This window comes from Pseudonaja textilis, chromosome 4 (genome assembly GCF_049901715.1).
Source record: "Pseudonaja textilis isolate UNSWEBS1 chromosome 4, rPseTex1.2, whole genome shotgun sequence".
NCBI classification, from domain to species: domain Eukaryota; kingdom Metazoa; phylum Chordata; class Lepidosauria; order Squamata; family Elapidae; genus Pseudonaja; species Pseudonaja textilis.
The window spans coordinates 29422123-29436294 of NC_141993.1; the positions used below are offsets into that span (position 1 = coordinate 29422123).

At 38.4% G+C, this 14172-nt stretch overlaps 1 protein-coding gene across 5 annotated transcripts in view; it reads right to left on the bottom strand.

The window, feature by feature from the left end:
- Window positions 1-255: 255 nt before the first annotated feature.
- PWWP2B (PWWP domain containing 2B) overlaps window positions 256-14172 on the bottom strand; it is a 43305-nt gene continuing 29388 nt past the window's right edge. For 3 of the 5 annotated variants that reach the window (XM_087932490.1, XM_026710578.2, XM_026710576.2), the window contains exons 3-4: window positions 12460-14116; window positions 4415-4969 (exon numbers count right to left, since the gene is read on the bottom strand). In XM_087932490.1, the coding sequence (XP_087788616.1) occupies window positions 12478-14116 (1639 nt within the window). In that variant the 3' untranslated portion in view covers window positions 4415-4969; window positions 12460-12477. Of the gene's footprint in view, window positions 594-4414; window positions 4970-12459; window positions 14117-14172 lie in introns of those variants that run through there. The other 2 variants (XR_015743440.1, XR_015743439.1) reach the window with 2 other exon arrangements.

Consider the following 14172-nt stretch of genomic DNA (forward strand, 5'->3'; position numbering starts at 1 on the left):
TACAGGAACTGCTGACAATTCACGTGTCTTCAGGATGACTCCCATGACACAACACACACACAGTTTTGTATACATGGGATACACACAGTATAAGGTGGCAGAGATCCAATTATTTTCAGCTATTAAAGGTTATTTGAATTAACATTAAGTTGCAAATACTTTTGCTCAGGATTAATGAATGCTGAGCAAATATTTCTCCAACCTGCTTCTGTAGCTCTCAGATTTTCCAGTTTAACCTAACTTGTAAAATACATCTTCATATTCAATCTCAATTTTATTTGATGCCACATAAAGTATTATCAAACTATTCAATCAGAAGGCAAAAAATAATTTGCATTACCAAAATAGAATATAAAAGAGAATCATACAAGAGAATCAACTTTTGATTGATCCCAGAACTTGCAATTATAAGTAGAGTCAGCGAGTTCTAGTGTACTGGGCTCAATCTCCAAAACAGAATCATTGGTCTCATTGCAGCTTCTGACAGCAGAAGGGTGAAGACCGGTTTTGATGATTGCAACTCTCACTGGAACCAGAGGGTCATATTTGGTCACTCCAGCAATCTTTGTGCAATTCTAGCTGTGATGATCCTGCTGAAGTAAAAATTATGATGGCGTCAAATAAACTTCCAGCAACCAAGACATGATACAATCCAGTTTTACATACCCCAGAAAGTGACTGCAATTGCTTCCCAAGGTGTATTATACATTTGATTTTATCATACTTTCACTGCTAGTCTAACAGGTTTGGGAAACAATGCAAAATGTCTGCCAGACTTGATTGTAAGAGACAAACAGTGGCATGAGCACCCTGCAATGCAGCATTCCCTTTTTAAATCATCACCCATTATCTGAGCAAGTTATCACTTGTCTCCACTTTGTGCTTTGTTCTAAAGATTTTATTTTTACATATTGCCTTCTGCTTGAAGGCTCTCAAAGCAATTTCCATACCTTTTTTAAAATACAAAAAGAAATCTATGGATCAGAAATCAGGAGTAGCTAAATCATTTTTTTTTCTTCTTCCCAGTAGCTTCAAATCAGCCTTAGGTCCTAGCAACAAGAACGTGTCCCTCCAGTTTTCTTGGCAATATTTTCAGAAGTCACTTGCCATGGTTTTCTTCCCAGTGCTGAGAGGATCACGGGCCCCAATTCATGCAGCTGACTGCCCTAATTAAGGCAGGAGTAGCACCTGGACTTCCCTTCTCCTAATCCAGTGTCTCAAACTGTTGGCCAAACTGGCTCTCAGCCAAACGAATTCCAAACCCAAAATGATAAAGCATACTAGCAAAAGACAGCTGTAATTAAAGTAAAGGCCTGCCAGAAGAACATTATTCTGAGTGTTAGATAAAAGCTCCCAAACTGCCTAAGCATTACTTTTGGTCCAGCCCAAAGTCATTACCATTTGCAGTGGTGGGACAAGGCAGCCATGTCTCTGCAGATAGAACTGGAAGACAGGCAAAACTTCTACCGTATGGAAGCAGATAATGTTCACAAGTCCTAAGTTTCAATTCTTCAAAACTTTTAAAAGATTGTAATGAACAGCATTTTTGATCTGAATCAGGAGATGGCACAAATTAATAATATGAACAATCTCGTGTGAAACTGACAATAACTTTGCTACGTTATTTAATAATAGCTTCAAATAATATGCATCGCTGATCAGTCAACCTTAATTTGACCAAAGGCAATGTTTCTGTGCAATTTAGCACGAACCCATTTTCCTCCTATGAACAATGTCTGCAAAACCACAGAGGAGTAGTTGATGCTATTTTTACATTTAACCCTCCTTTGAGACACAAAGAATTGCTGATAGACTGTTTTCCATGTTAAATGCAGATCTGGTTCACAGGAGGCAGTTTATCATAAGTCAGTCTGTCACGAAAGGAACACAGCATGTATTTCTATGTTTTAAATGCTACTGGTATTACCATAACCTTTTAGTCATAAAAGTGCAAAGCAATATGGACCATTCCATTTTCTCATGGAAGGGGTTGAGTCGAGTCGTTTATCCATTTTTGGACTTGAGTCTCCTAGGGCAGGAATGAGTTCAAGGTATCACAGTTGTTTGGATGAAATCATTCTCAGAATGGGCAGCACAAAATCTGCTGTGAATAATTATACTGTTTTTCATACAATAACCCTTGAGAAATTGCTAAACTATGATTAAGTTTTCAGGACATGATGAAAGTGTCATTTGGAAGGCTATAGTTTGCCTGATCCTGTTCTCAGTGCTGATTCTTAGTTTTTCTTCTACTTCATGTTTATTATTTCAGTTCTCTTACACTTCCTGCCCAAATAAAACAAGCTTTGGGTTTATCTTCACATTAATGATTTAGAGAACATTTCAAAATATGCATTCATGCTCTTAATTTGATAGATTTCCAAACGACCAAAACATGTTTGTTTCAAACTCAAAACAGTTGCTTTATACTTGAGGCAGCATATTTCAAAATTTTAAGTCTTTTAAATTCAAACTGGTCAGAATTCTAAATATGTTTTACATCCTACAGTCTTTTTTTTTTTTAAGTCAACTATTTTGTAATTTGGAACCACATAGCTCTACCCTACCTAGAAAATGAATAATAAGTAAAATGTGGGTTTTCGTAAAAAAGATTTTTTTCTTATAAATGGAAATTTTACATAGCAATGTTCAACCTTCTCATTGACTAAGTTTCCCCAAAGTAAGATGTTATAAAATTATACCATGCAATAAAAACGAAAAATCAGCAATTATTTAACATAGCACTGCACAGCAAGCCTTTTACCAATATATTCCCATTTGTATATATTAATATACATATGTTGCTATATTCCTATTTGTATATAATTCCCTACAATTATTTCTCAATTGTGTAGAGCTGTGAATGTCTAAAATGTCCATCCAATATTCTAACAATAAACAATTGTGAGATGATTAGACCATTCAATCATTTCTAATCAACATCAAAATAATTACTTTTATCCATATGATTGACTGCTGAATGTTTTTTGAAGAATCCCTACAATGATCCTGGCTTTTCCCAAACAGGAGAAACCCAGAAAGCTGGTTCACAGTTCTTTTTCCTAGTCTGAAAAAGCAGACCTTTGAAAAGAACGGGAGAGGTACCACTGTAGAAGCAAGAGATTTGATGATTCCATGGCTGGATGTCTGGGGCCCTCATCAATTGCTGGAAATTCTGGGAGTTGCAGGGAAGCACAGGCTGCATGATGGCAATCAGCACTTTAGAAGACGATGTGGCTGAACTCAACCACAGCAACAAAAAGGCTTCCACTAGATAAAGAAAATCTGTTGTCTGAGGGAACCATCCAAGCCTTGGACATATACACTTCAGGAGGTTCAAATACCCTAAGGTGACTAACCTTTTTGGGCTCCTGTGCCAATAATTGTGCGCGTGCTTACACACTTGCGCTTGCATGCCAGCACCCAGAAGGCAATGCACACACACCCCCCACACCCTATGCATGCACGCGCAATACCCAGCTGCCTACCCGCTGCCACCCCGTTATCTGCACTGTGCCTCACAGCTGATTTTTGGCGGGTTTGAGGCCTTTTTCAGCCTCCCAGAAGCTTCAGGAAGGCTTCTGCAGGCCTTTCAGGCCGAAAACTAGGCCCATTTTGTTACTTCTGGTATTTCTGGAAAAACAGGAAGTGACAAAACGGGCCTAGTTTTTGGCCTGCAAAGCCTGCAGAAGCCTTCCTGAAGCCTCTGGGGGGCCGATAAGGGCCTCAAATCCACGAAAAATCAGCTGTGAGGCACGCGCATGTGCAGTGAGCTCGCGTGCCGGCACAAATGGTTTTGCGTGCCACCTGTGGCAGGCGTGCCATAGGTTCACCATCACGGCCCTAGGTTTTGGGTAGGCATGGTGACCATGAGCACCAACGAGACTCCAGGTCCCTTTCCTGATATCTTCTAAGTACTTGGTCCCAGCAGATTTTTTTAAATTGAGAACTGATCTCTTGCATTTGAACTCTGTGATTATTTTCAGCAATGACTGCAAAGATTACACTTTGATGAATTATTGGAAAAAATTCTTGGAGTGGAGAGTAAGACTGCTTTCTTGTAATATGGTGCTCTGTGGCTAGCCATGCCTTGCATTGTAGCCATTTTGTAAATAGGAAAGTTTTTCATGGCCAGTGTTATTTTTACAGGACTCACAATATGCATTCAACCTTTTCAATGCTCTCCCAGCCTAAAATGATGCCCAGGTCTGCACTTAGAAACCTTGGCACAATTACTATTATTTTAAAAGGCAACCACAAGTACATTTGTCTCCTTGTATGACTGCGCCTGAAATATTTCATGCCTAATTCAATACTCATGGAATGTCTGAAAGCAATGAGCAGATTGTATAATCCTAAAATAGACAAATAAGAGCTCAAGCATATTTTTCATAACAAAAGTCACCCAAGGAAGTTGAGTTCAACAGTTTCCAAATTTTAATAGACACAAGTGAGTCCATTTTAGTTTAAGACTACACTGATTCTTTCTATTGCATATCCCTTCTCAAGAATGTGCATAATTGGAGTCAACAGTTTTCCATTGTTAAAATTAAACAAGAGTACATGATAAATCTTGTTACGGAAAAGCAGCAGCAACATTTATCTAACGGAGAAGGAGGAGGAGGAAGAAGGAGAAGGGGAAATTATAAAGAGTAGCTAATATTTTATAAGTAATAAATACATTCCAAGGTGTAGTATTTCATTCTACCCCAAATTCTTCGAGATACTACTGGTCAAGTTGCTTCTCTTGTGTTAAGTAGCCTTATGACATTTGGTCAAACCAGCCTCTGGAAGACTTCCTAAGCAATCCAGGTGCCAGCTCTCTTTCACAGATGATGAGCAAGGCCAGTCTGGAAACTTATCCTGCCGCCTTGTGCAATGAAACCTCACGATTCTCCGAGGGAAGCGTGTCAGGATGTTTACAGACTTTGTGAAACTCTAGGACAGCTGTGCTCTTGTCTTCTGTTACCTTGAGGAAAGTGAAAGAGGGAGAGGTTACAAAGAATGGCATCAAATAGTCCTGGAGTACAAAAGTGAACACACAACCACCTATCTAAATATAGCTCCAAACCTCACAGTCTAATTTGGTCGCAGAAAACCGGAGAGGCACAGCTACAGTTTCATTAAATAACCTGGCTCATCCTAGAATTGAAGCACCGTCTGCTAGAGAATGGAGAAAAAGAACAACCCATCTTGATCAAGGCAGCAATTTGAAATTTTTCATACCACTGACTTCTCCTTGATAGGGAAAAGCTGAGTTAATAGGTTGCAATCCAGCCTTCTGGCATCCTTTTCAGGAAATGTAATTTTTTTTTAAAAAGCCGCAGAAAAAGAGATTTTGCTGAGTCCTTTGCTACATCTATATCTGAGTAAAAAAAAACTAAAGTGCAAATATATTTGAAGTACAGGTACTCCTCAGCTTATGACCACAATTGAGCACAATGTTTCTGTTGCTAAGTGAGACATTTGTTAAGTGGTTTTGCCCCATTTTATGACCTTTCTTGACACAATTGCCAAATGAATCACTGCAGTTGTTAGTAATACAGATGTTAAGTGACTCTGGCTTCTCCATTGACTTTGCAAAAGATGATCACATGACTTTGGGACATTGCAACTGCCATAAATATGAGTTAGTTTCCCAGCATCTGAATTTTGACCACATGACCATGGGGATGCTGCATTGGTCATATGGTGTGAAAAATGCTAAGTCACTTTTTTAAACTCCACTGTAACTTTTAAGGGTCACTAAACAAACTTTTGTAAATTGAGGACTATCTATACAAATGCTGCAAAACTGAAGTTTATAATTGTGGTAGCAACAGTTCAGTTTCCTTCCTAAAATAGCGCATGGAAATTAATGCCTACATATGAACTCTCATCTAGAAGCTGCAGTTAAATATCAAGTGCCCAGATCCTGTTCTTTACAGGAATTCTTCACATCTGATTATGGGTGACATCAAATAGTTTCCTTGCACTAGCAGTAATTTCATTTTTTAAAACGTGGACAAGATTCATTGATGCCACGCCCTTTTCCTGCTGTAGCCCTCCGGTCTATTTATCCAACTGGTTCAGGAGAGCTTCCAACTTTTAAAAAAGTCATTACTTTATGAGCAACAAAAAATGGGAGCAGAACAGAAAATTAGTAAAAAAAAGATTGGGCACTTGCACAAATTCAAGCATTTCTATTAAGTAAATCCACTATATTTTTCATACTACACTACAAACAAGATTAATCCCATACTGATTCATCTGGGTATAAGTCCTATGAAGTTTAGACTATTAGTTGATTGTTTCCTTGGATTTGCATCATGTAATAGGAAGCTGTTCTAAAATCATTCAAAATTCTTTATTGAAGCAATGCAGGTAGTCCTTGACTTATGATGCAACTGAGCCGAAATTTCCTGTTGCTAAGCAAGACAGTTGTTAGGTGAGTTTTGCCCCATTTTACTACCTTTCTCACCACAGTTGTTAAATGAATCAGTGCAGTTAAGTTAGTAACATGTTAGTAAGTGAATAGGGCTTCTCCATTGACTTTGCTTGTCAGAAGGTTGCAAAGAATGATAACATGACTCTGGCACACTGCAACCGTCATAAATACATGCCAGTTGCCACATGTCCAAATTTTGATCATGTGACTACAGAGATGCTGCAATGGTTGTTAAATATGAAAAGCAGGCATAAGTTGCTAAGATATTTAAATTTAGTAACTGGAGCAGTGGGATTGTACAGTGAGCCACAACACACAGTTGTGGTTGATTGGTTGGAGAATGATGGCTCCTCTGTGCTGTGATTGGCTGATGTGGGTGTGGAGGGGGAGTTTCCCTGTTTTCCCGCCTTTTTTTCTTCTTTTGAACAGTCACTGGTTGCAAGAATGATTGCAAGTCAAGGACTACCTGTACTTTAATTAAGCCAACAGAAGCATTATGGAAGGATGGGCTTCTGAAACTTCCAAAGCTATTGAGCTCATGTGAATTTCAATTTCTTTTCTTCATGAACAGCAGTAGGACTTTCTTAACTGAAAAGTACACAAACATTTTACACAAGTTCCTCAAGTATTCTTCAGCCTTAATCACAACGAAAATAATAAACCATTTTCATTTTTCCGCCCAAAAGAAACAAGGAATGAACTTAGATGATCTTATAAAGAAATAACAACCAGTGTTATACTGAAATTTTCAACTTTTTCATAACAAAACTTCACCCAAGCATCTTTGTTAGCGGTTTTTATGAAGATGGATTTTTTTTGGTGCTTTTGATACTTCTGCTGAAATTACAACTCATGTTTCCTCCTTTTCTTTGTTAAAATAGAAGCTGCCTATGAATCAGAGAACCAAGAGAAAGAGAGGAAAGAAAATAATTTGAAAAGGAAATGAAAAACTGTTTGTGCACTTTAAAAAATTCTTCTTAAAAAATGCCTTTAAAAAAAAAAATCATATGACATGTTCCCAAAGGAGGCATATTTGGAAAAAGAACCACTTGATCATGCAGGATATAGTGGAATAAAGGTGCCGCCAGCTACCAAGATAGTCTTGTCCTCATAAGGCAGGTTTCTCTCTGGATGCCAGGCTGAAGCCAGATCAAAGCTACTTTGGTGGAAATCAGAAGGCTTCCAGATTTCTTGATTTGCAGGGAGGAAGGGGTTGGCAGAGAAAAGCTGGCACCTTGCAAGTCTTTCCCACCTGGCCACACAGCTCCATGGCCTGTGGTCACTTCTGCTTTAGCTGCCAGCGGGAACAAAAGCTTCCTAGCCATTCAAGTTTTGGATGCTCCAACACAAACAGCATCCGGATGGGAGCAATAAAAAAAGGTTGCTCTTCCTAACAACCTTTTTTGCCTCGCTGACATCTGCACTCAGAAGCTCTGAGTTTTCTCTCCTCTCCAGAAAGCAAACACATTGTTGGAGAGGCGGAAAATAGTAGGAGAAGGCATCCGTCTCTCTTCCTGCTCTTTCCCCTTTCCTCGTCTTCATGTTTTCCCTGAGAGGGCAGCCACCAGCAGCTGGAGGACTGTCTTCATGCAGAGGCAGCAATTTTGCGGGCCTAATTTTTGGAGACATGTCAAAAGGAACCTTTAGGGCCTTCTTGTTTTAAAGTGGAGTGCTCTCCACTTATCTTCCTTTCCCCCAATGTGGGAAAAGACAGTGCTCTTTGTATTTGAAATGCTTGAATTATTGAAATGCTAAAATATAGTAAATGTTGGGAAATAGAAAAGGTCAGTCTTCCATATTGTTTTAGTAAGCATTTAATTTTATAACAGCACAAATATCCCCTTTTTCACTAAAGGTTACAAAGACAGACATGTTTTTGAAAGAATACAGTTGAACTAGGGGTCCTTGGTGTTCTCTGAAATTGGTGGTTTTCTTGCAGACATTTCATTACTCAACTAGGTAACATTATCAATGTACTGATGATGTTACCTAGTTGGATAATGAAACGCCTGCAAGAAAACTACCAAGCTCAGAGAGCACTAAGGATCCCACAGGTATGTTTTCACCGTTAACCTTCACTTATAGCTGCATTTCAAAAGGTTCCCATTCTTAAAAATTGAAAAAGGGAAAAAGATGAGAGTTGCACACAATCAAATGTCTCCAGGCCAAACATCTAGTTAAGATGTTTTATACTAAAAATGTATGAATGTACAAGCTTAAATTGGAATTGGCCAACATTAAAAAATACGCAAAACAAAAAGTGTCACAGATATATTTTGGAATTGGCCATTTTCTGTAAAGTAAAGTAATGATAGAAAAGAGAGTTCTACCATTACTTTAATTTTTCTGTAAAACGGAGGTTATGACTGGGCATAAAAAAGAGACCCGGAGTCTTAAAGTATGCTTTGCTTTATGAAACAGAATCTAAGGAATGGCTGACAAATGCAGAGCATGTCACATTTGGTAACATTGTAAAATTTACAGCAGACAAAAAGGCTGCTAAGGAAAAACCTTGAGGGTCTGAGACTATGAGCAACCTTTACTATTTCACCTGAAATCCCCTTTCTCTTATTATATTGGTTGCATTTGTCATTGCCAGATGTTTAGACCGGGTGTGGCAGTTTTATCCACCTACCGAGTCCTTCCCAGGGACCTGGAATAGGGAAATATTTGATATTGTTGAAGAATATCTGCCTACCCCAGGTATATAGGTAGGTGTTGTTCATTATTTTTCACAGCTACCAATTCTTTAGCTGGTATTGGCCTCCATCCATACTGAATTGTTTCCAAGAACTTAGAATATTGTCATGGATCAGTATGGTATATGTGTCGAGCCAATAGTGTGGCCTTTTGCAACTGACCGATGGAAATTTTGTCAATATGTAGATTTTCTAACAGCAGCACATACATTCTTGATAGGTACCCCAGTATACCAATAAACACAAACGATACTTAATGATGATAAATTACTAATTATAAATATTAAGAAGTAAATTTTAGGGATTATTATATAAATTATTATATATTTTTATCCTTTAAAAAATATAGTTTGGTCAACTAAAGGCACCAAACAAAGCTACTACTCCTACTTTCTATTTTTCCTACAACAACCTTTTGAGGTTGGGATGAGATGAGAGTGTGACTGGCTCAAAGTCATCTAGCTGGTTTTTCATGCTTAAGGGCTAGAACACAGCCTCCTGGTTTCTTAGTCACTGCACCAAAATATGCCCACAATACAGGTGGTGTCTAAACCAGTTGTGCACTGTGTAAAATTTACAGGTAATTACCAGCTTTTAGTGGTGAGCACATTCAAAACTAGAATAGAAAGGGAAGAATTTGGTTTCATAGCTTAACCATGTTTCTGATTGCAAAGAGAAAGCAATCTTCTGGTGCCCTTAACTTTTACTATTTTCAAGTACCAAAAAGCCTTGAACAGTCAGTCTACTGCCTAAATATATTTTTCATAAATTTGCTGAGAGAGGTGGTCCAAACATTATAACCCAGGGACATTAAAAAGCTAACTTCACTGTTTGAACCATGAGTAATTTCATTACTAACACCAGGTCTGTCTGCTATGACACAAATCTCAGAGCACTAAGATATACATAACACCACTGCTAAAAAGAAAACCATTTTCAAAGAGAACATCTAGATTTCATTGCTCATTTCAACTTGAAAACAAATAGTTATGGTACTAAACAAGAGCCTAAATCAATATCCGGAAGAGGGTGGTTCTGAGATCTATCAGTAAATCGCAAGAGTTTGTGACTCACAATAAGAACAATCAAAATAACTTTGTTTCCTTCAACTTTGGTTGAAACTACTGTATTAACAAAACTTTTGGGAAAAAACAGGGCTGATTTTCAAATGCTACATGTCCTACTGTGCTGAAAACAAATTTCCTGGACAGCTTATATTCATGATATTTTATTCCTCAATTTTAAGTATGTGCATACTTAAAATACCTGTATACTTAAAATACCTGTATACTGCACGAGTCAAAAAGAGGGCTGTGAAAATATTTACAGACCCCTCACATTCCGGACATAAATTGTTTCAACCCCTTCCCTCAAAACGACGCTATAGAGCACTGCACACCAGAACAACTAGACACAAGAACAGTTTTTTCCCAAAAGCCATCACTCTGCTAAACAAATAATTCCCTCAACACTGTTCAACTATTACAAAGTCTGTACTACTATTACTGTTAATCTTCTATCACTCCTTATCACCATCCCCTCCCACTTGTGATTGTAGGACTGTAACTATCATTAAGTGTTTGTTGTACGTTATGATTCTTGATTCTTAACAAATGTACCTTTTCTTTATGTATACTGAGAGTATTTACACCAAGACAAATTCCTTGTGTGTCCAATCACACTTGGCCAATAAAGTATTCTATTCTATTCTATTCTATTCTATTCTATTCTATTCTATTCTATTCTATTCTATTCTATTCTATTCTATTCACCAGAGGAGGCCTCACTTGTACAATAAATAAAAAAGTAATTTTTTTAAACAGATTTAACTCTTTCAAAAGAGTTCAAACTTTTTCCCCCTTCTGGAAGTAGTTGCATTCATAATAGGAGACTGGTAAAGAAGTTACCATATGAACACAAAACACACAGAAAAAAATTAATTTTCTTTTCCTGAAGAAATTATTGCTAATCTTTTCTTGGTTCTACTTGAGTTCAGTACTCAGATTTAGATTGTCTCCTAATCAATATAAAATGTTTAAGCCAGAAATGTAGTCTTTGGTCTTAGTAATTAAAATGTTGATAATTTGCATTAGAACAAATATGACTAACTCAAAACTAGAAAACACTTGAGGAGTTGAATTCTCCAAAACTCTAATTCAGGAAAAAATGACAGCTGTTAAAAATAAAAACACAAAATGAAGGGGGAGGATGATGACAGTAATTTAAAAAATGGATGAAATACAATACCTTGAATCTGCATTCAGCTATGGCTTTAATGTAATGTGAAAATAGGCTGTGAACATGCTAATTAGATTTTATTAGATGTCTTGATAGTCCCAGGTTCTTCTCAGAAAAAAGACACATACATCACTAGCCATGCCAGAAGCATCTCTCTTTCTTCCGGTTTCAAATCTTCTCCCCAGAGTCTTAATTACTGACTTCTAATTGGCTAGAGATGTAAATTGTGATTGTCTTAGCAAGCTCATTATTATATTCAAGAATCCAAGCATCACAATCTCAAAAAAAACAACCTAAAGAGACTGATTTCCAGAATTGGAATCCAGGCAATTGTAAAATGCTAAATTATCTTAATGTTGAATAAACTACGAAAATTAAATCATTGTAAGAGACTTCTCTCATCCTTTACTTTGTCAGAAATAGATTACCCTTTATCCCTGTTTTTTATGGCTCAAGTTAATATGCACACTCTTCGATGGGAAAGATCTGAAAGCATGCCAAAATTATGTCGCACAAGGGGGAAAGGCTGAACAGAATGTGGAAGAGGCATAGAATCTGCCTCAAAATATCAGCCTCCATTTTTTTCCTTTAAAGTAAGCTTTTATTTGTATGGTCATCCATACCCAAGAAGAATAAAATAATTCCCCAAAATATATGGCCTGTCACATAACAGAGAATCAATCAAAACAATTACCATAAGAACATACCAGAACATATGTTCAAATTTCTTTCTAGTTGATGGTCTGTTCACTTTGATTTAAAAAAAAACAAGATTAAAAAAAAAGACAAAATATAGCTCTGATAAGACATTTAAACAAAATCCTCAATAAATATCTGTTCTATTTTTTTTTTTTTACAAAAAATATGGCTGTATTTCAAACACAGAAGTTTCTGAATGGTTTTTTAGGGATTAGGAATAATCCTTATGATTTTCAGTCGTTACACAGGGTGTTTGAGAGAGTATTAAATAGCATACTTCTAGTGTACGCACCCCTGAAACAGGAATATTCTCTTGAACTTTCAAAAGCAAACCAATGGACATACCTCTAAACCAATTGCTATACTACAAAGGGGTCATGCACCTCCATAACTTACTTGTTTTTGAAGACAAAATTATGTTTCAAATTGTGTTAAGAGGTCTCTTATTTCTGGAGTCAAATGTTCCACGGCCTTCGCAGCTTCCGTAATAGCTTTCCGATACATCCCTTTCTTCTTACGGTTAAATCGTAGTTTGAAATATTCAGAAAAAGGGGATAGTTTTGATAGTGACAAGAAAGACGTTGTTGGAGAACCAAACCATGAAACCTTTGCTTCCTGCCAGGATGGGTCTCCATTTTCCTTTTGGCTAAGGTTTATGTCAAGAACACGGGCGGGCCACCAAGGAAAGCCATGGATTTTGCCCCAGACAACATCTCCGACTGAAACAGTCCTTCCATCTTCAGTCACACATTTGGAGACACTTTGGGTGTGTAGTCTAACAGTCAGTGGGGGCACAATTTTACGGTCATCTTTAGAAGATGAGGAGACAGAGGCGTCATCCCCAGGTAAAAAGTCACATATTTCTGGCGATGCCACTTCTGAGCTGGAAGATTTAGATTCGAGGCTGTCGTTGCTGCACACTGACAAGCTGGAAGAGTCTGCTTTCCGTTTGCGATAATTCATGAGGAAAGCCAAGTTATCGTGTCCATCTTTACCTTGAGGAAACCTTTTGAAGTCATCATCTTCACAGGAACTCCCTGAAGACATCTCAGCAAGACTCCGTTCTGCAGACTCACTGTAAAAAGCAGCTGCCGCAGCAGCGGACTCTCCACTACTGGGAAGAACATTCATCTCATCAATAAGTTCGGCTTTGTAAATGGAAACATTATCCCCCTCACTGAGCCGGTGAGGCTTCAGACGGATTTTGGGCGGGGGCACATCTGCACTGGAATACACAGGCCTAGTTAACTTTAGCTTTGGAATGGACGCATGTTGCCCACCGGATTGCTTGTCCATGAAACACTTGCTTTCCTGATCTTGTTCCAAGTCTTGGGCCTCATCTTGGTCCTCCCCACCATTCTGGAGAAGTCGCTGAGGGCAAAATGGCTTCCCAGAACCATGAATGCGGGAGGGAATTTTCACAACTTCACCTTTTCCCTGAGGGGTGCTGTAAGATATTTTTATAACTGGAGTCCTTTGCAGCTGTTCCCCGGGAAACTTTTCATCCTCTCGCCTTTCTTTTTTGCTCTTTTTCTCTACATATTCAGATTCGCTGTGTCTTTTCTGTTCCTTATCTTGGATGCTTAGCTTCCTCTGGGTTTTTGCATTTTGGTGGGCTTTGATACCCTCCTCTGGATTCAGAGTGTTCTTGCATTTCTCACAAAGCACTTGCCTCGGTCTCAGCCTAATTGTGCTCATGATAAGTCTCCCGGGGTCTCTGTTCCGGGACAAGCGCCTCTTTGTCCTTTTTATAGTTCTCGGAGGTGGCTGAGGTACCCACTGATTATATGTGTGCCGTAACCATAATGGAGGGGGGAAGGGGGCTCCTTCAAAATAGGGAGGGTAAGGAGGAACACTGCCCGTTGGTGGTGGAGGCAAGAGGGGTGGGACTGGCTCCACTCCGTTGGCCTTGGTGGGTTTTCCTTCTGAACACCACTGGTCAGCCTCCAGCTCTATGGATGGTCTGTCTTCAGTTTTCCCATTAGTGCAACTTTTGCTAAGAGGATCCTCCGTCTTTGGTAAGGAAGCTGGTGGAACGCAAAATAGTCCAGACCTAGATCATTGTAGAAAGAAACAAGGGAAGAAAAGAAAGTGCAACATCAGAACAGA